Source organism: Cibotium barometz, chromosome 3 (genome assembly GCF_041138505.1).
Source record: "Cibotium barometz isolate CiBa-2024 chromosome 3, ASM4113850v1, whole genome shotgun sequence".
NCBI lineage: Eukaryota > Viridiplantae > Streptophyta > Polypodiopsida > Cyatheales > Cibotiaceae > Cibotium > Cibotium barometz.
The window spans coordinates 65,335,078-65,362,918 of record NC_141048.1 but is presented as its reverse complement, the minus strand read 5'-3'; the positions used below and the strand labels follow the sequence as shown (position 1 = coordinate 65,362,918).

The 27,841-nt window shown below is 41.5% G+C and overlaps 2 protein-coding genes across 3 annotated transcripts in view; one reads left to right on the top strand and one right to left on the bottom strand.

The window, feature by feature from the left end:
* Nucleotides 1-256: 256 nt before the first annotated feature.
* LOC147640405 (organellar oligopeptidase A, chloroplastic/mitochondrial-like) overlaps nucleotides 257-27,841 on the bottom strand; it is an 84,905-nt gene continuing 57,320 nt past the window's right edge. For both annotated transcript variants that reach the window (XM_086780179.1, XM_086780188.1), the window contains 5 exons: nucleotides 2,032-2,191; nucleotides 1,891-1,922; nucleotides 1,664-1,729; nucleotides 821-892; nucleotides 257-540 (listed from right to left, as the gene is read on the bottom strand). In XM_086780179.1, the coding sequence (XP_086636305.1) occupies nucleotides 460-540; nucleotides 821-892; nucleotides 1,664-1,729; nucleotides 1,891-1,922; nucleotides 2,032-2,191 (411 nt within the window). In that variant the 3' untranslated portion in view covers nucleotides 257-459. The remainder of the gene's footprint in view (nucleotides 541-820; nucleotides 893-1,663; nucleotides 1,730-1,890; nucleotides 1,923-2,031; nucleotides 2,192-27,841) is intronic.
* Nucleotides 7,122-8,419, top strand: LOC147640406 (uncharacterized). Its single transcript, XM_086781852.1, has 3 exons — nucleotides 7,122-7,287; nucleotides 7,380-8,127; nucleotides 8,215-8,419. Exons 1-3 carry the CDS (start codon nucleotides 7,122-7,124, stop codon nucleotides 8,417-8,419), a joined length of 1,119 nt encoding a protein of 372 aa, XP_086637978.1.

The following is a 27,841-nucleotide window of genomic DNA, read 5'->3' as shown; positions in this document are numbered from 1 at the left end:
AAAGTTGAGAATAAACCTTCTATAATAATTGATGTTTTATTGGACTTAAGTGCATGTTTTGTGTGACTTTGTTTTTGCAAGCACTTTTACACTATTGAGAGTTGTTTTCCCAAGAAATGGCATGCCCAAGAAGATCTCCTTTGTAAACACATAACACACACTTGCATGGATCAAAAGAAACCCTAGAATCTCTTCCTCACTAAAAAGCCTTCACATAACACACACTTGCATGGATCCAAAGAAACCCTAGAATCTCTTCCTCACTAAAAAACCTTTCTCAAATATTCCAAATGCTCCATCATGTTTTAAGTACACAAAAAAATCATAAATGAACATGGACATAAGATTGTGAGGATATTCTCCAAAATGCTCCAACGTAGTCGTTCGCATTGCATAATCCAAGATGAGCTAGATTGCCCTCATATACACATAGAATCCTTAGAATGATGCCTGAGAACATCATGCAGACACTTTCAAGAGTCCATTGTGTCTCAGAAATGCATCTATGGATGGTTCTCTTCCACGGAAATCCACAAACACCTGCATTTTCCATTTAGTCCACAAAATGCTTCATAAGCGAAGTACAAATTGAACCTAACCTGTGATTATTCAAGACAAATTGAGCTCATCTATGGGACATGACAAAGAGAGGAACATAAATCATGCACAAGCTGCTTCCATTTTCCATTCCCAAGCAAGGTTAAATGCTCATGAACTACTGTTGCCACAACCCTATATTGTCTACTTAGTAAATACAAGGACCAAATTTCGACACCATTTCTAATACGAGAGAGAGAGAGAGAGAGAGAGAGAGAGAGACCTCCAGTGGCGGTTTGCCTCCACCCAAGGCAAGGACAGTCTCGCGGAACCTATTGCCAGTCTCTTTCAAAGCCTGTTATCATATAAACAAGTGAAAAAACACAATCAGGTCTGCCCCTTTAGTTTTTGTTTTTTTTTTTGTTTTGGGGGTGGGTGGGTGTGCTAGTAGAAATGTGTGTGCGTGTGTGAGAGAGAGACAGATAGAGATTTATTATATTAACATCTCCAGAAGGAAGGCCAAAATGACCTATGAGACATAGTCACAAGGAATGTGCATTTTTAGACTCGGGAATGTTGGGGTTGGCAGCATCTTTCCGTTCCCATTCCCGTCCCACGTCACTCTATAGTCATAGGGAATGGCCATTCTCAATCTTTTCCGTCCCCGTTCCCCGTCCCATGTGACTACGCTATGAGACCCAATACATGACATAAAGACCATGGCGGTCTTCAGTGAAATATGTGGTCTAGCAAAAGAAACATTCAACAAAACATCCTACTGAAGAGAGAGAGAAGGAGAGATGAATCAATGCTAAGGTAACACTTCTACAAAACATCCTACTGAACAAAGAGAGAGAGAGAGAGAGAGAGAGAGAGAAATGAATCAATGTTAAGGTAACAATTCTACAAAACATCCTACTGAACAAAGAGAGAGAGAGAGAGAGAGAGAGAGAGAGAGAGAGGAACAAAGAGAAAGAGAGAGAGAGAGACAGACAGACATACACACATGAATCAATGCTAAGGTAACAATTCAACAGAACATCCTACAGAACAAAGAGAGAGAGAGAGAGAGAGAGAGAGACAGACAGACAGACAGAAATGAGGCAATGATAAGGTAACAATTCACCTGTTCGTTATCTAAACCAACTTCCTCAAAAGCTGAAAATGCATCTGCCGATAAAACTTCAGCCCACTGCAAAGAAAAAAACATCCCGTGTATTATTTAAGACCACTTTTTTTCCCAAATTGTTGAGTTCAGCCCACTGCAAAGAAAAAAACATCCCGTGTATTATTTATTTAAGACCACTTTTTTTCCCAAATTGTTGAGATAAAATAAGCTTGCTGGAAAATTACCTGATAGCTGTAGTAGCCTGCAGAATAACGATCTGTTTCAAAAAGCAGAAGGTAAAACATTAAAGTAGAACCTCAAAAATCTCAAGAGATCTTATGAATCTTGTGCTTGTATTATCGCCATCTTGCTCTTGACGAAATCACCTGCAAAAATGTGTTCGAAGCGGCAAAGAAATCTGTCCTCTGGTAATGGTTGTATAACATGAGTCTTTTGTGCAACTCTTCTGTCCACATCAAAAATGGTCTCTTCACCGCCAGGTATGTACTTGGAATGTAGCTCCAGGTCAATGCTTGCAAAGTGTATCTGCGAAATAAGATTTTATGAAATGCAAGTCACTTTGATGACATTATCAAATAGAATAGAAATGCTAAGGGTTCTATATAGGCCTCCTGTAAGAGGAAACATGGAACTTTATTTATTTACTTCTTTATTTGTTTTTATTTTTATTTTTTGGGGTCTGTGGGGGAGAGAGAGAGAGAGAGAGAGAGAGAGAGAGTGTCATATTAACGTCTTCAACAGACCCAAAAGGTCAATGAAACCGAAAATTAGTACAATAGATCCATGAAAATAACGAATGAGGTGGTAGCTCAAGTGGTGAGATGTTTGTCTTGGGACCGGGAGGTCCTAGGTTCAAACCCCCACTAGATGCTCCCTCCACAACATGGCCTACATGCGGGAAAAAGCGCCTACGGGTGTTGAAATGCGCCTACATGCAGTGAAAAAACGGTAACTATTGAAGGATCCTGGGCCTAAGCCCAATCAAAAAAAAAGAGAGGAAACTAATGTCATGCAAATTACATTGAAAAACCAAGAGACTGGCTACCTATGATCATAGTAACAAATAAACCAGTTTCTAGCTTTCGAAACCTCGAAACCTCTCCAGTATGAGAGTTTCGCCCAAATTTCAGGTTTTGTTCACCCCCCTCCCCCCTTTTCCATCTTTTGCTACTTCTTTGACTTCTACTCCTTCATTCTCTTCTTCTCTCCTCTTCTTCTTCCTTTCTCTTCTTCTCAACTCTTCTTCTCCCTTGCTCTGCTACTCCTTTTCTCTTCTTCTCCTCTCTTCTTTCCCCTTTTTCTTCATACACCATCCTTCAATGTCTTAAATCTTTCCCAATTTCTACCTTCTCTTCTTCAATTTCTTAAGAGTCCTTGATTAAACCACTTGTGGCATCTAATTAAGCAAAATTGCCATAATGCCTCACCGAAATCAGGATGGTTCCCCGAGATGTGTGAGAAGACACCACTTTTTCATCGTTACACTATGTTTTTAGATGGCTACTAGAAGTTCTTGAAGTATTTATACTTCATGAATTTATTGATTTTTCGAAGCCTCGCGGTTTCTTAGCCGAGGGACGAAACCTTTCGAAACAAAACCCAAAAAACCTCAAAATGAAAAAAACCTCGTAACGTTTCTTGTGACTATGCTATGCTATTAGCATATGAGAGAGAATGTCTCTGTAACGAAAACCACGTGAAACTAGGAAACCAAAATGGCTAGGTAACGGCACATCTTGAACATTAGAACATTTTATAGTAGATGTAAATAAAAATGATGAAAAAAGTTGAGAGAAAAGGTAAAGAAACTTTGGATGGATCATAATTTGAAAGAGATAAAAAGGAAAATTGGTGAAAATCAAACTTAGTGGGGGAAAAGCATGGGGGAAATCCTATTAGGAAGCGGAAACGCTGCATCCAAAGAAATGAAGTTTCTGCAACTATGGCTAGGAAATAGCCGTTTTCTGTTACTATGAATACAATATGAGGTGGCCATGTGGCTGAAACCCTGTAGTCAGGTATAGATAGAAATCTCATCTAGAATGAAGGACAAGGCAGCAATCCCCTGCATCCGTGGCTGTGCCTCAAGGATAGAGGCTTTACCACAGATTGTGCTTTGATACCATGTTCAAGGAAGTGGTACACACTAGATAACATTGTAGACTCCTTTTTTACTGCTTTTAGAGTGTTGGATGGTACTAAGATGCTGCAGTAGCTAACTAGCATTGTAAACGGTACTAAAAAGCACTAATTGGAAATACTGCTATAAAGCACTGTTAACTGCTTGAAAGCAATGTGGACTGCTTGAAAGCACTCATAAAACAGAGATTGACTTGATTGAATACCAAGATCAAATACACACAAATAGAGAGACTTTATAACAGAATATAACAAATAGATTAGACTCAAGAATGCTTGTATTATGAAAGATTAATGCTTGTGCACTATAACTTAGAATGAACTAGATGAACTCAACACATGGGAGAATTAACTCAATTTCTCAAAACCTAATTGGCTTATTGATCAGCCCTTAATACACCTTGCTATCCTTGTATTACTCACTCTAATGACAACGAATTACATTGGGTAATGTAGATCTTTGAGCTTGATTGGTGGTAGGTGAGATAATTGCTGCATAACTCCAGAATCACACACAGCACACATGAGTTGTAAACTATCGTATGTATTATGTACAAGAAGAGAAACGCTCTAAGTGCTCCTAGCTAGCACTTCGCCTTCAAAGAAACGCTCTATGAAGTCCAACACTAAGGAACATAGATGATTATGACTATTTGGCTACCCACGTATATATATACATCCATACGCTGGTCGATTTATTTTACTGCTATCGGCCAGGTCGACACCTTGCCACATGGCACCTGGGCCTACCCACGTGCCTGTACATGCTATCTTCTGTGTACTGCATGTGAGGTGTGTCGCATTAACAAGTGTCTGGATGCCACCTCGTGTGAAGTGTTAAAAATCATAATCTTGGTCTTAACAAGACCAACAGTGAGATCCCTCTCATGTATGTAGGCCGTAGTTAGATATCGGGGTGGTTGCCAGCGTGGAGGTTTTTTCCAGCCACGCTCGCGTGGCCACGCTGGCAACCACCAGTAAAAAAAATGACCATAAGAGAACGCTTTGAATGCGCTGGTTCCACCGCTTCCACCGCCGCACTTATTCCCTGCGCTGGGTAGAAGGTGTGGGCTTCCTGTGCCATCCCCAGCATCTTCAGGCGCAGCTCATTCTATGGCTCCAATGGGCTTCGCTGCAGCAATGGCCCTTCTGTCGCTTCTCGTCGCTGCCATTTGTTGAGCTAAACCAATTCTATATTCCCTACGCTGGGTAGAAGGTGTGGGCTTTCTTCCATTCGGGCGTAAATACTGATGGTAGGCAAGTTCTGCGATTCGGAAGCCTGCAGCAGGGAGCAGCGATTCACTCACCGGTTTGTTGGTCACACGCTTGCTTTTTTTCTTGAAAACACGGCAGACCACCAAGGGGAGGGCGTTTGAAGAGGGCTAACCCCATGCTCTCTGCAGCAAGCATCTCCAGCGCAAGCTTTTGCAGCGTCTCACCACGTAAGATGCGCCAGGTGTATAAACCAACAGGTGTATAAACCAACAGAGAAGAGCAGCATTCGATTTTTGCATTCGATTTTTTGCACTTGTATGATGAGAACATTACATTGTAGATATTGTACTTAAGATCATTAACAGCTTGTTTAGCTTATACCTTTAATGTCTTGTGCTTTGATGTCTTTAGTCGATAATTCTGAAGGTGGTGGTTTTGTGCAGAAGAGCAGGAACTGCGAGACATTTTAGCTCATTTAGCAACAATCGATGGGCACCCCTGTTCCCACGCATGGTCTTTTTGATGTCTCCGGAATACAATGGAGACTGGTACACAATGAAAGGTCGAATTACAAAGTGCAAAGAGAAGCTCGTATTCCATGGGCTCATGTTGGTGAGTTTGTGAACAGAGAAGCACAAAATCCTGACTTCCCTACAACGTTTACGAGGTACTCCCACCATCATCGCACACCAGGCTCGCTAATACGGCCATTCAAGGATTCATGGCTTGAGAGCACCATGTAAGTGTTTATTTTCCATTACCTTATTTAAATGATTAGCATGCAAGGCTTTAGACTTATACCCAATTATCATTGCCAATAGATATTGGTGTGCTTTTGGGACACGTTGTGCTTCCAAACGTGTATGCCATGTGCATGAACAATCGGGTGGAAAAGATGTAGAATGCAAGAGTAATGTGCATGAAAATGAGCTTGACGATGGGGAGTTACATGGTTTTCCTACCATCAATGAAGACAGCGTAAAAGCCTCTACCAAATTAAATGCCAATTTGATCAAGAAAGAGACTAAGCCAAGGCGGCCACCCAAGGCAGCAGGACAGCGCATTCGAGGGTGTCAATGCCATTTCATGGTGAATCGTCTATACTTGGATCCTAGCATCGCAGTTATATCTTATATTAATCCCTTTCACACAAATAAAGAAGATATCATCTGCCATGGGGAGCCTTGTAGGAATGAGGGAAACACCCTTCTTCTCCTCTCTCCATGGATTTCATTGGAAAAAAAAGTTTGGGTTTCTAACTTGTTGTTCAAGGGCTTTACTCCACAACAAGTTTTCAATGCACACATTCAAAGTTTGCATATACGACAAAGCAAAGAGCCCAAATGTCCAATGGTGAGGGATGACTACTTATTGCTCCAAGATATACTCAATATTGAAAGGAAACATGCTATGGAGACATATCAACTACATGATGATGATGCAGAGAGTACAAGGCGATGGTGTACACAAAATGCGGATATGATATTTGTTTACCAGGAGCAAAATCTTCAAGTACAGAAGGAATTCTTTTTAGGGATCCAAACCCCATGGCAAAGAGAGATTTGTGACAAGTTCGGAAATGGAAATTTGTTGGCTATGGACTCTACATTTGGAACGAACAAGTACAAGGTATGCTTCAATTCTTGTCTGTTTTCTGCCGTGTTCAAGTCAAGGTACTTGTACTTACTATACCTAAAATGATGTAGTTCCATTTGTATACAATTCTCGTATTTGACACACATCGCAATGGCATCCCAATTGCGTGGGTTCTTGCCTCAAGTGCCACCTTTGAGGCTGTGCGATATTGGTTGACAAAGTTTCGAGATCGCATGCTTGATCACCGTAAATCGTGGCAGCCAAATGCTTTCATGGTGGATGATGCGGAGAGGGAAATTGATGCACTGAGGTAATTTTCCTAACATAATGCATGGTGCTTGGACAATGCTTTATGACCATTGCTTGGATTTGTACCCTCAATACTTGGATTTGTACTCTCAGGGTCGTTTTCAATTTGCCGGTGTACTTGTGCTTATGGCATGTACGTAGGTGTTGGCTAAAACACCTCATTCGAAAGGTGAAAGATTAGCCAACACGTGCGGCCATGTTTCGGATGCTTGGTAACATCATGAATATGCGGGGAGGGTCCTCGTCTTCATATGAGCTCACCAAGGATGAAGCTAGGGAAATGATATGCAAGTTCAAGGAAGATTTTCAAAGTGAGAAGGAGTTCCTCCACTACTTTGAAATGCAGTGGCAGCCTAAAATAGGTGACTATGAGCTATTTTTCTTGCTTCAATGTGTTCCCAATGTGTTATGTTCTCTTATGGTCATATATGCTTACAAGTCTTCATCATGTTAGACATGTGGGTGCGTGCGACAAGGACATTGCCACATTCCAATCAAGACACGAATGGTGCAATCGAGGCGTACCATGGAGTTTTGAAGTACAGATTTCTAGGATCTTCTAAGAAAATGGTGGGGCGTCGAGTGGATTGGCTTCTTTACAAGCTAACCACAGCTTGTGTACCTCATTATTGGTACATACAAGTTGTGAAGGAAGGGGGATTTAAGAGAAACAATGCCATTGAGAAGGTAGTGGAGAGCTCGCATGAACGAGCTCTCAAAATTCCAGATGATTATGTGTCATTCATTGGTAGCAACATGAAGGCAGATGCTTATGTTCGAAGCCTCTCCAATCCAAACCAAGTGTACACCGTCTACAACTCAGATTGTCAATGGGCATGTTGTACATGCCATTGGTCCGAGCTTGGCAACATATGCAAGCATCAAATCAAGGTGATGCTCATGGCCGGTGTTCAGGAGCAAGGTATGGTGTCACATTGTGTGAGCATGTATGAAGATAGTGCCTTGGAGATGGTCCCGAGGAGACTACTTGAGATTAAGCCTGATGACCTCAACATCGAGGTGCCACTTGAGGATGATGCGAGCTTGGAGGAAGGGCACAATTGTGAGGATGCATCTTCAAAGTCTACACAGAGGTCAAGCTTGAATCATTTACATGACACTTTCCAACAACTTGTGGATTTTGTGCAGGATGATGCCGAGCTTATTCATGAGGCTACCACTAGCATGAAGAAGACACTTGGGCAACTACATACATTGAAAGCACAAAGAGAGGAGGGCATTGAGCTTGCAAAGTCTTTTGTATGAACTAGAGATGGCTTTGGGAATAGCTTGAAGAGAGCAAAGTCTTTCATTGAGAAAGGGATCAACAGGAAGAAGCGCAAAACAATGGATGACAATCAAGTTGGCACCTCCTTCATTGCTACAGTTAAGGGTAGACGCCCCTCCATGCAAGCCAAATTGGATGCACGTGCAGTTAAAGAGTCAATGCAAGCAACAATCGAGCTAGATGGCAATGACGCCCAGATTACATGATGGCATCTATATGTATGAATGTATAACCATTGTATCATGAAGCCCATATTACATGAAGGTGGATTTTCAAATCTATATTGGCTCTCTATTGTGATTTACAAATTGTTGTTCTAAGGTTTGGTAATGTACAATGTAGGCTCTCTCTCTCTGTATTAATATTTGTAACATGGCATCACCATGATATTAACATAATTTGGTGTGATGCAAAGGCAATCCAAGCATCCTCGAAATATCTAAGTGGGTAGAATACTATTGAGAAGAAGGTTTAAAATACATTCTCATAATACGAAATAATTTCAATAAAAACAAGTTTCTTGTTAACAGCATCAGGATAAAAGGACCATTTTAAGACACCTCCAGAAAATAGAAATTTCTAATTTTGAAAGTTTTTATTAAATTTTAAGACTAAATATATAATTATCTTTGTTGAAGTGAGGCAAGGATTTTTACTTTTTAAATAAAGACATCTCCAAGGTGGAACCCTCAAAGGGCCAACTCATGAACATTGCAACTCCCCTATAACTACATTGCACGGCTAAGTTATCTCTACTTTTTTCATCCAACTAAAAGATGGCACCTTAGATTTTGTGCATATTAAATGGTCTTGGGTGGGTGTGGTGAAAAGATAGTGTAGGGTATAAAAAATGGTCTTGGGTGGGTGTGGTGAAAATATAGTGTAGAGATATTGCACGGCTAAGTTATCTCTACTTTTTTCAGCCAACCAAAAGATGGCACCTTAGATTTTGTGCATATTAAATGGTCTTGGGTGGGTGTGATGAAAAGATAGTGTAGGGTATAAAAAATAGCCCATTTTATCCTATCCCTAATAACCTCAAAAATTAGGCTTAACGAGTTCGTGGGCGCTTGCTCAAGTGGTTAGCTCACTTCACTCCAGTTGGTAAAAAGCGACGTCATAAAGTCATAACCTTAACACTACTTGGGAGGAAGGAATAAGGGATAACAAAATGGGTAGTTATACATGTCTTTAAAAATACATCGAACTATATAAATCTTCCCTAAGGTATAAGATCCTAGGCTTTCATGACTAAGTTATGCCTTATTTTGTATTAAAAAATTTCTATATGTTCTTACATTTTGTGTAAACAAGAGGACTAAAGAGAGTATTATATTTTCTTATTTCTTTCTAGATGGCTCAAGACATACATGCCAGAAGTGATAAAGGAACATGTATAAACTCTACAAATTTGAATACATATTTTCTAAAAGTGTATTGTTAAAGAATTCGAAACAAATATTGAATTGTGACCTTGACAAAAGTGCAATTTTAATTCCTTTAAACACTTTGATTGATAATGTGTTTCCAAATTTTGGAATTGAATCAAGCCATGAGTGTGGAAAAAGAGAGATGATCATAGAATAATTCATTTTTTAGAAATTGAATCAATGATTGGAATCATAATGGCCTCCATAGAAATTTACTAGTGGCATTTCAAAATAAGCGTTTTAGTGATTAGAACGATTTAAAGTGTACTGAAATTATTAATGATTAACCATGAAACATTTAAATGTGACATGATGACCACATGGATAAAGGAGAGAAGAAATCATCAAAATTCTCTTTTGTAACTTATGTTCCATATTTTATTAGTGAAGAGGACACAACATCATAAAATCTAGAAACACATTTGCTAACTACATCACCTTATCTATCAAGTAGAGATCTATTCAAACTTTATATTAAATATAGAAACAAGGATTTAGGGCATTGAGATGTTATAAAGTGACTTTAAAATGTTTAAAAAAACAAAAGAGAGATCTTATGAAATAAGTTGTTATTTAGCTTCAAAACTCTTACTTCAAAGCGTGCAAGAACTCCTTTGTAAATAAATGTGCTGATTTTGTGCCAAGATGATAGTCATAGCTAGCAAATGTATCGAGTCCCTATGGACATATCCATATATAGAATTGGTTTAGCTCAACAAATGGCAGCGACGAGAAGCGACAGAAGGGCCATTGCTGCAGCGAAGCCCATTGGAGCCATAGAATGAGCTGCGCCTGAAGATGCTGGGGATGGCGCAGGAAGCCCACACCTTCTACCCAGCGCAGGGAATAAGTGCGGCGGTGGAAGCGGTGGAACCAGCGCATTCAAAGCGTTCTCTTATGGTCATTTTTTTTACTGGTGGTTGCCAGCGTGGCCACGCGAGCGTGGCTGGAAAAAACCTCCACGCTGGCAACCACCCCGATATCTAACTACGGCCATGTATGTAAGGCATCAAGATGGCTTTGTAGCCCCTTTGCTAAGTCAAAGGTGAGAACTTCATCTTCTACATTTAGGAGGATGGGTATCAATGCCTGAGCCAATCATGATCATGTGCTATCACGTCTCGACCAACACCATCTTAGAGAAACTGGTCGTCAATGAGGAGGAGAAACAAAAGGTCATCATGATCATGTGCTATCACGTCTCGACCAACACCATCTTAGAGAAACTGGTCGTCAATGAGGAGGAGAAACAAAAGGTCAGGACCCAACTTTCTTTTTACAGGGGTAAGCAAGGAAAATTTGGTTCAGCTAATGCTCAGAAGGACCACTTTAAGATCGGGGCTGCCTTATGGTGGGAGGACTACGGTCTCACGCTACAGAACTTCAACGCTTAGCACTGCGAATTTGGAGCCAAGGTGCCAGCTCCTCTCCTTTAGAGCAGTTATGGAGTGTGTTTTGGGCATGTCACTTCTAAGAAAAGAAACCATCTCACGACTTCCATGGTAAACGATTTAATCTACATAAGGTGCAACCTTCGCCTTCTAGGCCGGCATGCATACCCTATGGGTGAGAGTTTTATTGAGCTAGGTCCACCATCTCCTGAGAAGGAGATACACCTACAAGAAGAAAATGTTGAGTGGTTACATGCAATAGATGCAGATTTAGAAGATTTGGCGGATCCACATGATCATCTTGATGATGTATGCACGGGCTCAGATATCGACAACACTTCAGAATTTTGATTGTCTCATGACTCATCGCCTCCATGTTGAGCAGGACAATGTGTACTTGAGGAGGATGATTTGTACTCTATGGGAGAGCTATGGATATTAGATTATGAGCTGTATTTGTATGAATTGCCTTTTAGGATTCATGCAATCTGTTTGATGAGTAATGGCTATTACACTTCTCATGTCTTCCATTGTCAAATCATATTTTTAATTTTATTGTGCCTCTACGTTTTTTTATTTTTGCAATGGACATTTCCCCATTTCTGTTTCCCTCTAAATTTTTACGTTTCCATTTATTCATGAGTCACCGTTACCATTTCTGGCAACTATGGCCACAATCCATCACAGTCATGCGATGCGTACCATGTTGGGTCTACGAAACCTCTCTTAGGGTTTCTCAGCTATGTGAGTCTAACCCTAGCTCTCTATGGTTCTATGTTAGATAATCCTTGGCTAGGTTTATGGAGACCTTACAATGGTATTAGAGCGTTATCTAACAAGGATAAGAACCCATGGATGTGGGGATTGATGGGCTGACGCGGAAGTGCACAAGATAGTGCCTTTACCAGTCAATTTTGGCAAGAAAGCCAACTACTTTCTCCGCGTGGATGTGCAAGGAACAAAGGAAGGAGAAAAAGCACCACAAGTGCAGGCTGGACAGCCATCCTCTGACACACAAAAAGCTATGATTTTTGCTCAAGATGTTCCCAAGAACTCACAAGAGAGTGGGTAGTGGCTACAAGGCCTAGAATCTGTTGTGAACAAGACATCTCATGGCTAGGGAACTCTCAGCAAAGGTCAACCAGCATAGGGGGCAGGTTTACACAAAGATGGAGGTGGCCACATGAAGGGAACATCTGTCACCATTTGGCCACCCAATTGGTCCACCCGTGTTTTCTGATTATTTATGTACATTACACTGACGTCATGGCAGTTGCATATGCCGGGCATTGATGCCACTCATGTGATATTGTGGACTTGGCTTTCGGTGCCGGGGATTGATGCCACTCATGTGATACTGTGGACTTGGCTTTCGGCTGGGACTTTTGCCTGTGGGTACATGCCCAGAAATGCTTGGAGGATTGGTGTTCCATTGGGTCTGGTACCTCGTATATTTGCCTCGAGCACATCTATTTTGGTATAGTTTCATGAACGGGGATTGTCCATACCAATGTTGCATTGCATAACATCTTTATGTGCTTGCTTGCAATTGAAATTGCATGCTGTTTTCATGGTTGCCTAACCAATGTGTAGTTCCGGGTAAGGGGACGCTTGCCCGTGAACCATGCGTGTGACTGTCATGGTTATGTGGCATGTGACAGGTGGTAAGTATTGGTCATTAACCTAGCATTAGAAATTAGCACTAATTTATAAGTGAGTGTGTACACACTTCATTAAGTTTTGGGCGTCCAAAACTCACTTATAAGTTATGACCAGTCCTGTGTTTGCGCACACACTGATGTCCCGAGGTGGACAAAACCCAAAGCCCTCCGCCCAGACCTTATTCCCTTTGTACAAAGGGAGCAACCAGCCATGTGTCCGCTCTAGCTTGCATCACAAGGCACTTGTCCTCTCTACCTGACACCTAGAGTGGACAACTCACCATCTCTTTCTTCCCTCTCTCTCTAGCAGAAGGCGCCCCCCTTCATGAGGCCTCTTTGGTTATATTGTCTGCACTTTCTTCTTCCCAACTCCATATCCAAGCTTGCTAGTGTGTTTTCCAAGCTTCCAAGAGTGTTTCTAGGTGGTGTACACTCTTCCACACACTCCCAATGACTAAAATTCAGCAAAACAGCTCTTATTTTTTGTGTAATTTTTGGTCCTTATGCTGAAAACCCTAATTTCAGCCCTCCTTTCTCAAGTTGAACCATAGGGAAAGCTTTGTCAGGGTTCCCTTCATCCGCTTGAAGACTTTTGTTGCGAAGGATCACGACAAAACAAAGATTTCAACACACCAAACGCTTCTATCGCGAAGACTTCCGCTGTCATCAACTCTACTTGCAATTTGGTAAGCTTTGATGCTTAAATATGAAAGCAAGTGGCAGGAGGGAGGAACCGGACTCCATGTTCACATACCCTATGTAGCGTTCTCTTGTTCTACGTGCTCTCTTGCATATTATTGTTACCATGTGTTGGTGGAATAATAGAAAGCAGATGGTAATGCTTGACAACTTTGCCTGTAGTAAGCTTGTGTTCCTTGTGATAGACAATCTGCTCTGGTTACAAAATCTCCTCAAGGTCATCCACTTCTACTGGATCCTCAATGACCGGTTCACTAGGCTCTGCCCTACATACTTGCGAAGGAGACTCACATGAAAAGCACTGTGTATGTGCCAATGACTAGGCAATGTCAACCTAAAAGCCACTTCATTGATCTTGTCGATCACTCGAAAAGGCCCAGAGTACCTGGTTGCAAGCTTAGGGTATGCACCCTCTTTACCACGCCTCTTTGCAAGTCTTTCTTTCTTGAGTACCTGGTTGCAAGCTTAGGGTATGCACCCTCTTTACCACGCCTCTTTGCAAGTCTTTCTTTCTTAAATTTCAGCAATACCCAATCATTCTCTTTGACATCAAATTGTCTTCTATGCTTGTCAGCAACCTTTTTATGCTTATCTTGTGACCTTGCAATGGGTGTCCACACTTGAGCAAAAGCAATATCCAAGTCTCTTTTACATACTCATCAGCTGCAAATATCTTATCCTTTGTGTGAAGGATGGGTGGCAAAACCACTTTACCATAAACAATCTCAAACCGAGCCTTTCCCGTAAATGCATGCACCGTGTTGTTATATGCAAATTCCACAAGCGTTACGTACTTCTCCCAAGAAGACTTCTGATCGGCCACATAACATTTCTAGAGATCCAACACGGCTGAATTTGCAGCCTCACTTTGCTCATCCGTTTGAGGGAGATAAGCTGATGAGAAGTCCAATTCGGTGTCCATATTATCAAATAAGGCCTGCCAAAAGAGACTTGTAGTCCTAGGATCTCTATCTCCCACAATGAACTTCGGTATTCCATGATGCAAGCTCATTTACCTGCTTCATGATCTCCTCTTTTTGGGATGCACTTACACGATAGGTTGGCCTATTAGGTGGTGAGCTACCAGGCACAAGATCAATATGATGATCTTCCAGTCCTACGGGTGGCAACTCACTTGGTAACTCATCAGCAAAACAATTATTGTACTCTTGCAAGAATTTAAGCCTATCATTACTAGAGTGTTTACATGCACATTATTTTCTTTAACACGATCCTATATAAAAATCAAGTATGCAAAAACACTCTTTTTCATTACTTTCTTAATTTGAGCATGAGATACAAGGGAAATGGTATCACTCTCTTCACCAGCATCAATCACATGCTCTCGGCCTTTATGCCTGAAGATGATCATGTTGGTCTTGTAAGCCTTGCACGGATCAATGCGTGTATGCCAAGGCTTTCTAGATAATACGTCATAGCCATTCAAAGGTGCCACAAGAAAGTCCTCATGATCCACATAGCCTTGAATGTGTATGCGCAACTTGCCAATAATAGGCATAACTTGCACTTCTCTACCAACAAAGGCAGCCCCTACTTCAATTTGAGGATCCATGTCCTCCACTAGATATGAAGTTTTCAGTTGCACAATCATAAACCCATGAACAAAGCGGACTGATCCTTAAGCTGTCCCCAAGCTTTACATACAACCTTGTCTTTGCTATCATGTGAGGTGTTGCCCTGCACATTTGGAACAATATGCACATCGGGCTTTAATGCATTCACATTATTACGCTTCGCGGAGCTTCTCTGTACCCAACGCTTTGGTGAAGATGTCAGCGACCTGATCCTGTGTGCTGACATAAACAAGGTCAATGTCTCCTACCAAAATCTTCTCTCTGACAAAATGGTAGTGGACCTCTATATGCTTCGTGCGAGCATGAAAAACTGGGTTCCTGGCCAACTGTATACTGCTAATGTTGTCACAGAAAATGACAACTTGTCTACCCACTGATAGACCCAAATCTGCAAGTAGCTTTCTCAACCAAGCTACCTCACATGCTGCCATAGCAGCACCTCTGTACTCGGCCTCTATACTGGATAGAGCAACCGTAGGCTGCTTCTTGCTGCTCCAAGTCACAGCAGCACTCCCCAAAGAAAACATGAAGCCACTAGTAGATCTTCTATCTGAGATACTACCACCCCAATCAGCATCTGTGTATCCATGTACACATATCTCTGTCCCATTTTCATAAAATAGTCCACAATGCAAAGTAGACCTCACATACCTCAGTATGCGTCTCAATGCATCCAATGCATCCAAATGCGGCTTCCGAGGAACCTGCATAAACTGACTCACCAACCCAACAGCATAGCTCAAATCTCGCCTGGTGATCGTCATGTAGATCAAGCTTCCTACTATGCGCCTATACATAGTAGGATCCTCCAAAATCTCTCCTGAATCTGCACTCAACTTGCCATTCTGATCCAATGGCACTAAGATAGGCTTACAGCCTGTCATACCATACTTGGACAACATGTCCAAGCCATACTGTCTCTGAGGTATGGCTTGGACATACCATAGTAGGATCCTCCAAAATCTCTCCTGAATCTGCACTCAACTTGCCATTCTGATCCAATGGCACTGAGATAGGCTTACAGCCTGTTATACCATACTTGGACAACATGTCCAAGCCATACTCTCTCTGCAGTAATCCAATACCATGTGGTGACCTAATCACCTCAATGTCCAAGAAATATCTGAGCTCCCCCAGATCCTTCATCTCAAACTTCTGTCTAAGCAAGATCTTTACATCAAAGATCTCTGCAACCTCTGCACAGGATTCTTCACTCTCCCAAATCTTCGCAGCTTTGCATTCATGGCTTCCATAGCCTTCTTTACACCAGGTGTTCTCATAGCTGGTATCCCAAGCTCCTCATCAAGGCTCATCTCTGAGCCACTAGACTCTCCATCAACATGAGAATGCCCTGCAGAAATGTCAGGCATACTAAGGGGCTCAACCATTTTCTCTTTGTCTTTATGTGATGTACTAATCACATTTGCAGGACTGGTATTATGACGCAGCCTCCCACTCCATGGTCTATCAACTGAACCACTAGATAAGGACTCTCCTGGTCCACTCAAAGACTGTGATTGCTGACTTGCATTTTGTGCAACCACATTTCCACTCACATCAGCTCCAACAGCTTCTTTTTCAGCAGCATACCAGCTGCTCATCTCATCAAAAACAACATCCTTGCTTATCCTCAACTCACCTGTAGCAAGGTTATAACACCTGTATCCCTTTTGCTCAAGGGAATACCCAATAAACACACATTTTTCAGCTTTTGGATCCAGCTTCGTTCTCAGCTCATCTGGCACATGTACATATGCAATGCATCCAAAGACTTTTTTCTTCAACTGTATCTTTCGTACCTTGGTATTGGTTTCATAGAGTTTTACCAAGATGTCCCACGCCTCCTTGGGGGACTTGGCATCCTGTATGTGCCCAATCATGGTGTCCTGTATACTGATAGAGAGCCAATACATAACTTTTCTGGCTCCTTGGTTCCAATCCTTGAACTCTTTCACATCTGCAGCAGTCGGATTGATCTCCGGTATCTCCGGTGCCTCTTCATGCTCACCTTCTATGTAGTCCCAGTAACCCTTTTCCATCAAGAAATTTGTCAACCTGAACCTCCAAGCATGGAAGTTGTTCTTATCAAGCTTCTCAGCAACAATCTGGTTTATGCCATCATTTGACATCTTGCCAGACACACAAATTTACCAGAAACAGCACTCTGGTTTGTCCTGCACAAACTGCTGTATTTTCTGCAGCGGTACTGTACTACACTCAAATGTCACAGCCAGTGATCTCAATGTGCATACATACACCCAATGGCAACTGTTGACCTCCTTGTAGCACATACAGTGTCTGCACAGCCAATCTGTCTTCCTCCAGTTCTTAAAACAGAGTTCTGCAGAGAATCAATGACTTACCCACAGTGCTCGAAATCGCCTGCTTTCTGAAAAACGGAGGTTGTAATGCGTCCGAAACACGTTTTCGCCCCAACAATTTCGTCCGATAGGACAATTTAGTTGCCCTATAGCTTTACTCCCGCGAAGAAAGCTCCTCAATCAGAGATCGTTTGTCGGTGCCTCCTGTAAAGCTCCCGACAAGGGTGTAGTCACCAACACAAATAGGGAAGAGTAGTTAAAGCTCTTACCCTCGTACCGCTTCCTGTGCTTCTCTTGCTTGCAGCTCAGCCCTTAGCATGAACCAGGCTCTGATACCATGAAAAGATGCAGGGGAGAAGAGAGCTTGAGCTCTTACAAGCACACACACACTCACAAAACCCTAAAAGAGAACACACAAGGTGAGAGGCTGAAAATCTTCTTCTTCTTCACTCAACACTCAATACACCATATACAAAGATAAGAGTACACACCTATGAAAAGGTACTCAACCAAATACATACTAGGGTTCTCTATAGTGTGAACCCAACTAAATGAGCTGGCGCTATAACTATGCCAGTCTCTAGAATGGCTGTCACACAGCCTGTCATCCCACTGGCCGCATATCACCCATGATCTCACCAACCATGCCAGTGGTGTAAGTGTGGGGCCTATCCCCCAGGCGGGTCATCAGTGTCCACCGCCTCACTAGATGAGCTCGATATCTCAACACTACTAAACCATACAAGGTCCATCCATAGCTACATGACCTAGCGCAATAACTATGCCATACCTCTACAGAGCCAACGTGGTTGTCTCATAGCCTGTAAACCACTCGCGGCATATCACCTATAATCTCACTAACCATGCCAGTAACGTAAGTGTGGAGCCGTAATCTTGGCGTGTCATCCATATCTGCAGTAGTTGAGCTTGATATCTCAACACTCCTCCTCGAGCTCAACTCCATACCCTGCATTCCAAGTAAGCTCCTAAACTTGCGGAGCTTCTCTGTATCCAATGCCTTGTGAAGGTGTCAGTTGCCTAATCCTCAATACTGACATATATCAAATCTACATAACCTACTAGAACCTTCTCTCTCACAAAATGATAATGCACCTTAATGTGCTTCGTCCTAGCATGATACACTGGATTACTAGCCAACTAAATGGTGCTCATGTTTTCACAATAAATGACAATTGCCTTATCCATGGACTCACCCATATTTGCAAGTAGCTTCTGCAACCAAGCTACTTCACATGCTACCATAGCAGCACCCCTATACTCAACCTCTCTAGTCAACAAAGCAATCCTTGGTTGCTTCTTGCTGCTCTAGCAACAACACTTCTAAAAGAAAACATAAAACCGCTAGTGGATCTCGTGTCTGAGGCACTACAAGCCCAATCTGCATCTGTATACCCATGCACCTATACCTACACTCTAGCCTCATAGAAAAGTCCATAGTGTACTATGGAATTTATGTACCCGCGTATCCTTAGAGCTGCATCCAAGTGTAGCTTCCTCGGGGCCTACATTAACTGACTCACCAATCCAACAACATAGCTTAAATTTGTCCCGGTGATAGTCATGCAAATCAAACTCCCTACAATGTGCATGTACAAAGTAGGGTCCTCCAAAAGATCACCTATCTTTGCAACCAATTTTGTGTTCGGCCCCAATGGCACTGAGATTAGCTTACAACCTATCATCCCATACTTGGTTAGCATGTCCAAAGCATACTGTCTCTGCAAAAGCCAAATCCCATCATGTGATCTAATCACCTCTATATCCAGAAAGAATTGCACCTCACCTAAATCTTTCATTTCAAACTTCTTAAGGAGCATCTTTAGTTCATGAATGTCAACATTACTGTCCCCTATGACGATCAGGTTATCAACATAGATGACTAATAGCACAATGCTCCTGTCAGTCTTGTTTGAATAAAGTGAAAAATCTAGATATCTGAAATCCAATAGTGACAATGTAACTCACCCAGGAAGCGTGGGAGTGAAAGTGCATGGCTTAACCATGAGCACAATTAAACATTTTGGTATTTTATCACAACCATTAAATAATCCACAAAGCTGAAAAATAAAAGTTGCACATATAACACTGCATAGAGGCTGGAATGGGCTGACCCTCCCTCCCCCTTGGAGTATTTCATTATCCAAGGAGAAATATAACATGTACAAGCTTTGAGGGCCTTACTCTCCCCATGGGAGATGCTGGATTATCCATTTACAACCAGAAATTTCAACAAGCTTTTGCTGAAAAACAGCCATCCAGGGTGTGCAAGATGATGTAGAGTAGTGAAAATCATCTTCCCCAAGCTGGATATAGCTATGATGGGCTTAGAAATAAAGAGAAATGGTTAAAAATTAGAGTTTTCAGCCTCCCAAAACCTACTTGAAGCTCAAACTCGCCCAAGAGATAACTCTCTCATGTTCAAATAAGCAAGAAAATGCTACAATGCCATGTGTAGAGCTGAATTAACAAGTGTAAGGACACTTGTCTCACTTTTATCCTCTTATCTACCACATGTCCCAAATCCAAAGACCAAAAATTCCACAATCTCCAGCTCTACAAATATCCTAGACGATGGCTAATTTCACAATGGTCCTTTGGCAATACTCGATCTCTGTTGACTTCCAGAAGTAATGATGCAAATGGAAATACAATCAAAGATTGTAACTTCTCCTAAAATTTAGGAGATGAACTCTTTGTGTTCCACCACATGAGAAATACATGTAAGCACCATGTAGAAACCCGTTTCATTGCTCAATCTCTCCCAAATTCTCAAGAGTTCGCCATACATACTTTCCACTTGTTACCTGAGCTCCAAAGCCCATTTCTGTGTCTAATGAACCGTCTCGAGTGCTTAGACCATGCCACGAACACTTGGTCCTCTATATTGGATAATCTCCCATTCCCAAAGCTTGTATATTCTTGATCTTTTGGACATCCATAGCCCATCCACACACATGAACGTACGACAGACAAGATACTCTCCTATCTTGTGTCTGACTATGCTCTAGGTATCTACTTCAAGACATACAACGCTTTACCCAACCTGCAAACAAAATTTGGGTATGCATGGTCCTTATATCTTGGTGGTTGCACCATGTAGACCTCCTCCTGTAAATCACCATGTAAAAATGCATTCTTTACATCCACTTGATATAAAGACCATCCCTTAGATGCATCCATAGCAATGACTGCTCTCTCACGGTTGCCATCCTAGCGACCACGCTTAAAGTCTCATAGTCAATGCCATAGGACTGTGCTTATCCCTTGGCTTGTACCTGCTCACAGAGCCATCTGAATTATGCTTTGCTCCATAGACTCACTTGCATCCAATTGCCTTCTTCTCCTTAGGCAAAGACACCAATTCACATGTCTCATTCGCATCCAATGCAACCATCTCTTTATCCATGACATCTTCCCAATGCTTATGTCCAAGTGCCTCCTCAAAACATGTGGGCTATATCTCTTGTACTATTTTGACCATATATGCATAATAATGGACTGTATACCCATCACATCTCAACCTGTCCACTAGATATCTAACCCTCATAGACCTGTGTACTCCTAGATCACTGCCATGTATTCTCAACATTGCTTTGGCTCTTTGTACATCAGGTCTAGCAACAACTGGGATCTCAAACTCCTCATTAAGGCTATGTTCTAAGCCACTATCTCCATCAACAAGGAAATGAACTGCTCAAACATCAGGCATTATGAAAGGCTGATCCACCTTCTCTTTTCCCTTACATGATACATTTGAATTTTCTTGATTTTCAACACCCGTAGTATCACTAAATGACCTGTCAAAATTCCTAGCATTCTACCACAACCTTCCCGACCAAGGTCTAATAATAGACTCACTGCTAGAGGACTCTCCTTGTTCACTAAGTACATGGGATTACTACTTTCCATTCATTGTAGCCATATTGTTGTTTACATAAGCCTCTATGGAATCCTTCACTAGTGTATACAAGCTACTCATCTCATAAAACACAACATCCATGCTTTTAGCTCTCAAGTGTAGTGGAGTTATATCATCTATAACCTTTTTGCTCCAGGGAATATCCAATAAAGATCGTTCTTTTGCCTTGGGATCCAAATTGCTTCTCACCTCACCTGGTACATAAGCAATGTACCCAAACACTTTTGAGCATGTCAAATCTGGCTTTCTTTCAATAAACTTCTGATCAAGTGTCATGCCATAAGCTATTGCAGTGGGAGTTCTGTTAATACTACAAAAAAACTACAGTTGCTATTGCTTAGCCCAAAAATAGTGAGACATTCCTTTCTCGTTCATCGAATGCACGGCAACATCTACAATATACCTATTCTTCCTTTCTACAACCCCATTTTGTTCCAAGCTGTACTTGCATGTAAATTGCCTCTTTATCCCATGCTCTCTTAGATAATCACTAAATTCATTGAAGAAATATTATCCCTCACTAACTAATCTTAGGCATTTTACGTGCATGCCTTTTGTCTTTCTCAACCATAGCCTTGAAGCGTGATCATCAATAAAAGATACATAATAGTGGCATCCTTTGATTGATGACGTCTTTGTTGGTCCCCAAACATCAAAGTACACTATATCCAAAGGTCTTTGACTTACATTCTTATCATGTGGAAATACATACTTAGATTAGATTGTTTTCTCAATTGGCATGCTTCATATACTTTGTGCATTCCACCCACTTTAAACTTCGACAAACTTGTAACACTACTTTGAATCGGCATATTTCTCAACCACTAAAATATTGACATGACCAATGCATTTATGCCAAATATCAATGTCTGTAATCACGCATGTACCATGTGCAAACATTGTAGCCTTCACTTCAGACATGTTTACATTTAATGTAAACATTATGCCGATCATGTTCCCCCTTGCAACCACACGGCCGTGGTTATTGAAATCTTCTACATAACATCCATGAGGGTTAAACCTCGCTTGTAGACCCCACTCAACCATTTGTCCAACATAAACCAAGTCCTTTGTAATGTTTGGAATATGAAGTACATCAACCAGGTATTTCATTATGCCACCTTACATAGACAATAACACCTTACCAACTTGTGCAATAGGATGCGTAGTATCATCACCTGTGTCCACATTCCATTTTCTATATAACACTAAACCACTCACCATGACTCGTCATGTAGTTAGAATCACCTAAATCAATATATCATGCATCTCTAAGATTTCGTGCATTCTGTAGTCATGGAACTAAGCATATGCTATATCATAAAATACTGCCCACTTCTATCTTCGGCTTGCTTGCTTAAAGACGCATAGTTTCCTTGTTGCAACTTTCCACTTTTAATATCATTTTGCTTTTTATAGCAGTCCTTTGCTATATGTCTTGAATTGCCACAATAATAGCACTCTCTGATTTCTTTGCCATGCATCTCGACGCCTCTGGCTCCCCTTCCCTCTAGAGTAGCCTCTTCCACGTGTTTGTTCATTAGATTCTAGTTGTTGCTAACTACGATTTTTGTTTCCAAAACGACCTGTACCTCGACCTCTAGATAAAGATCTATTCTCTACCTCTACCTGTGTCCGTGTAAAAGACCTGCACCTACGTTAGATGATTTAGTCCGGACATTCATCTCCTCAGTGAGTGATCAGAAGGTCTATAAGGTCCTCAAAGTTTGGGAAGTTTTTCAAAGTTCGGAAAGATGTCTGAAACTAATCATAATCTTGCCAAGCCCATTCAATTTGACTAACACCAAGTCGTCGTCGTCGTCGTCGTCAACTGGAGCTTCAACAGAGGTGAGGACATCTGCAAGCCCTTTCACTTTCAATGAGTAATCACTGATACTCAGTTTATTCCTCTGCACATTATGCATCTCTTTCTTTTAACTACATCTATCTTGCCTTGGTACTTATGCTATACAGCTTAACCAAGGCATTCCATGCATCCTTAGGTGTCGTTGCATCCTATATATAAACAAAGCACCATACATCACAACACGTCGCACCAATATATCAAGCAACCATCTCTTGGTGCTCTGCTCACGAAAGTGGGCCTCAAAGAACTCTCTCTAGCCAGGCTAAGGTGGCATAAACTCTTGCTAAGGGGCCTAGAAGACTAGCTGCATGGAGAAAATCTGTTTAGTGTCAAAAGTAAACTCGAGGTATACATACTAGAGAAGAGAAGCTTAACTGCATTGCCTCTATACATAAAGGATTGTCTACAACCTGACGTGGTGTGTTAAACATCATGATCTTGCTTTTAACAAAATTCATTGTGAGATCTCTCATCACAAAAATGATAAAGTGCATCAAGGTGTCTCTATAGCCCTTCAACTGAGTCTCGTATGAAGATTATGTCATTTGCATATAAGAGAATAGGCATTAGTGTCTAAGCTAGTCGAGAACATGTGCCCCCCAATCTGTCAATAAAGTCCAAGATCTCATCAGTATACAATGCTGACAATGTAAGGAATAGTGAGCAACCTTGCTTGACTCTAATGGTGCTATGGATCTCTTCGGATAGGCCTCCTTGAGTTCGAACCCAACTAGTCTCACTGACTCATTCAATGCCATCACACCCCACATGATCTCTGCTAGCGGGAAATTGAGCTCCTATAAGCAACCAAAAAGTCACAATCTCAAGATTGATTCAAAACCCCACAAAGCAACAAGAAAACCATTGTCTACTTCACCTGGCCTCCTCAATGATAGCTCTAAGGATGGAGATATGGTTCAGTGTCCAATAGTTCCTCCTAACCTTGCTTAACAAGTAGTCCTTAGTCTCTGTCTCTATCACCATTTGGCCACCCAACTGGTCCACCCGTACTTTCTTATGTATATACATTGGACTGGCATCCATAGCAACTGCATATGCCGCGGATTGATGCCACGCATGTGATACTATAGATTTGACTTTTTGTTGGCTGTGTACATGCCCAAAAATGCCTGGAGAATTGGTATTGCATTGGGTCTGGTGCCTCTAGTACTTGACTGGAACACGTCTATTTCAGTATAGTCACACGAACGCAGATTATCCATACCAATGTTGCATTGCAGAGCATCTTTATGTGCTTGCCTGCAAATTCTGTTTTCATGCTTGTTTGACTGATGTGTAGTTCCAAGTAAGGGAACATCCACCCGTGAACCTGCTTATGAAATTGTCTGGTGACATGGTTATCAGGCATGTGATAGGTGGTAAGTCTTGGTTAAAACCTAGCATTAGGAACTAGCATTAATTTATAAGTGAGTGTGTACACACTTTATTAAGTTAACTCACTTATAAATTATGACTAGCCCTGTGTTAACACACACAATACATTGATGTCTCGAGGTGAACAAAGCTCAATGTCCACCGCCCAAACTTTATCCCCTTTGTTCAAAGAGCCATGTGTCCATCCCAATTTGCACCCCAACTCACTTTCCCAGGATGGACATCTCATCATCTCTGCTTGAGGATGGACATCTCATCATCTCTCCTCTTTCTCTCTCTAGAAGTTGGCGCCTCCCTTCATAAGGCCTTTTGGTTGTATTTTTTGCACTTTCTCCTTCCCAACACCATATCCAAGCTTGCTAGTGTGTCTTCCCACATCGTATTCACTCTCCTACACACTCCCAATGACTGAAATTCAGCGAAACAACCCTTTTATTTGCTGTAATTTCCGGTCTTTTGGCTGAAAACCATAATTTCAGCCTTCCTTTCTCAAGTTGAACCATAGGGGAAGCTTTCCAGAGGTTCCCTACATCCACTTGAAGACTTTTGTCATGAAGAAACATGACAGATTGAAGATTTCAACACTCCAAACGCTTCCATTGGACTTCCAATGACATAGACTCTACTTGCTATTGGTAAGGTTTAATGCTCAATTATGGAAGCAAGTAGCAGGAGGGAGGAACAGGACTCCATGTTCGCATACCTTGTGTAGTGTTCTCTTGTCCTACATACTCTCTTGCAGAATGTTTCTACCATGTGTGGGTGGAACAATAGACAGCAGATGATAGGGAACATGGGCACTTGAGAGGGTAGTGTGAGTTTAAGATCTTCACCAACAACCATATTGTTTGCAATATTGTATTCATATGCATTGGTATGGAAATCTCGTTAAAAATGCCCATGACACTATGTACTTGATTCTCCCATAATTAATATACACTATTTGAGGGAGGGACTGGCTGTTCCGACTCATTGTGCGTCTCTTGCCAATTCAACAAATTACATCTTGTATTGTGCTCATTGTCCACCAAATCTTAGTGTATTTAAGTGTATTGATTAGCATTGTGTTCAACCAAACATTCGACATCGACTGGTTGAATTACAGTAGTATCAAAGCATATGGTTCTCTTTTACTTTCATCATGAAAGACAATCATCGTGAACACTAGCTATCTTTACACTTACAATGCTATAGACAATCATACAGTGAATGTTGAAGATGCCAACACAAGAGGCAAGGACAATGATATGCATGCTTCCCATGCTTTACAGGAAGAGCAAACTCACGTGGTGCATACCAAGAAATAGGAACACGTGGAACAACCATCCCGAGAGTCCATAGCCTTAAGGGCTGAACTTACTCGTATGCAGGCTCTTCTTATGCACAAGAAGAAGAATTGAAGCTCTACAGCTAGGATCCATTGGTACATGATCGTTTGAAGGCCAAGAAAACTGAATCATTTATGGATCATGATAGCTCAAGTATTGCACATGCAACCGAGGGATGTAGCACGTGCATACTTGGCTCGTACCAAGGATGTCTATGGAAAAAAACAACCATCCCACATGTCTTGGTATCCCCACAGGTGGTTGAACAAGAGCACATGTCTAAGAGGATAAACTCTCATGCTGTTGGAGAGGAACTATCGGCGGCTTCACGCCTTGTAGGTGCACCTTATATAGGATGCAATGTTTATGGCACTCGTCAAAATGTATGTCAAATCCCATTGCTCGCTCAAAATGTGCATCCACAACACATGCAACATGGGCTGTAATTTTCTGTTGATGCAAGTATTCCGCGTATCTCCCATGCTATTCATGTGCTCGTGAGAGAGAAGTTATGGGTGAGAATGTACCAATGTATGTTAAGCAACCAGCCATGCTTACAGGGCACATATTTCTATGCCCAATGCATCACCTTTTATTCCTAAAATGATGCCAGTCACAGGGCCTATCCCAATGGACATGCATACAAGAAAACATGTTGAGCTGCAGGCTAATGCATCAAAGTCTCGTGACTTCAAAGCCAGAGACAAATCTGTTAAGTTTGATACATGTGGGGAATATGATGCGTCAAAGGAACTTACTTTTATTGCCCAGTTTGATATTGCTTTTAGTGATGAGGATTTCACTCGAAAATCCATGATCCGACATGTAAGCATGTTTATGAAAGGTATTGTTGCTCATTGGTAGCTTACTAAGAAGCTCTTCCCAAATCTTGTTACGTCATGGGCATAGCTGTTAGAGGCATTTGGTACGAGGCGAGTATGGTACGCGCCTCGAAAGACTCGTATTTTTTAGAGACATTAGAGGCATGTTAGAGGCGTTTGTTATATATATATATATATATATATATATATATATATATATATATATATATTGTGAAAGTTGCGAGAGAGAGAGACTAGAGTGTGTATATATGAGCCTTGAGGGAGGGAGGGAGAGGAGAGAGGGATAGAGAGTGTGTGTGTGAAAGAAAGAAAACTGTATTAAACGTCAGCAGAAGGCCAAAACAACCTATGAGACCAAAATAGTACATCCTCATCATAAGGAATAGCTGCATAAGGAACCTCGTGATGTTCCTTCACCAGGAGTTTATGCATACTTGTGTTATGAGGGACACAAATGCGATCCTAATAATATAATAATCCATTGACGGGAGAACAAGCTACATAAATCTTCAAATCAGAAAGAGTAGACTGCGGAGTCGTAATCACTTGAAAAGCGTTTGCAAAATCTCGATCGTCTGCATAATGATCCACAAAAGTTGTTGGAATGTTGATTTGAACTGTAGAAATCGCCGTTCCTAAGGCCTAACACACTATGTTAAGAGCATCGGCAACCACATTAGAAAGAGCAGGAACATATTCCGTAGCCATGTGAAAGTTTGCCAAATACTCCACCCATCTGCCTTGTCGTGCATTCGTAACTGGTTGAGTGAAAATATACATCAAGGAATGATTATCTGTCTTCACAACTGAATCTGCTCCTGAAAGATAATGTTTCCAAGCTCAATAAGCATGAACAATCGCCAAGAATTCCTTATCATATAAGGGATAACATGTTTGAATTGCTCAATGCTTATGACTGTCAAAGGCGATGGCGTGGTCTTGTTGCATGAGAACTGCACCAATTGGAATATCAACATCTGTCATAACTTCAAGAGGAAGATTGGGATCTACAATTGCCATTACTGGGGTTGTTGTCAAAGCAACCTTTAGCTTATCAAAGGCATGAGAAGCATCATCTATCCATTGGAAAGCAAGGACTGACTTTACGAAACCTTCTCATAAACACAACTATTCTTGCTCACAATTTAAAAAATGGCAA

Bases quoted from the DNA above. Each gene is read 5' to 3' on its own strand.
- LOC147640406 (XM_086781852.1), top strand. From the start codon at position 7,122: ATGTTTCGGATGCTTGGTAACATCATGAATATGCGGGGAGGGTCCTCG. The intron at 7,288-7,379 runs GTGACTATGAGC...TCATCATGTTAG, and splicing joins GCAGTGGCAGCCTAAAATAG to ACATGTGGGTGCGTGCGACA. The intron at 8,128-8,214 runs GCAACTACATAC...CTTTGGGAATAG, and splicing joins AGCATGAAGAAGACACTTGG to CTTGAAGAGAGCAAAGTCTT.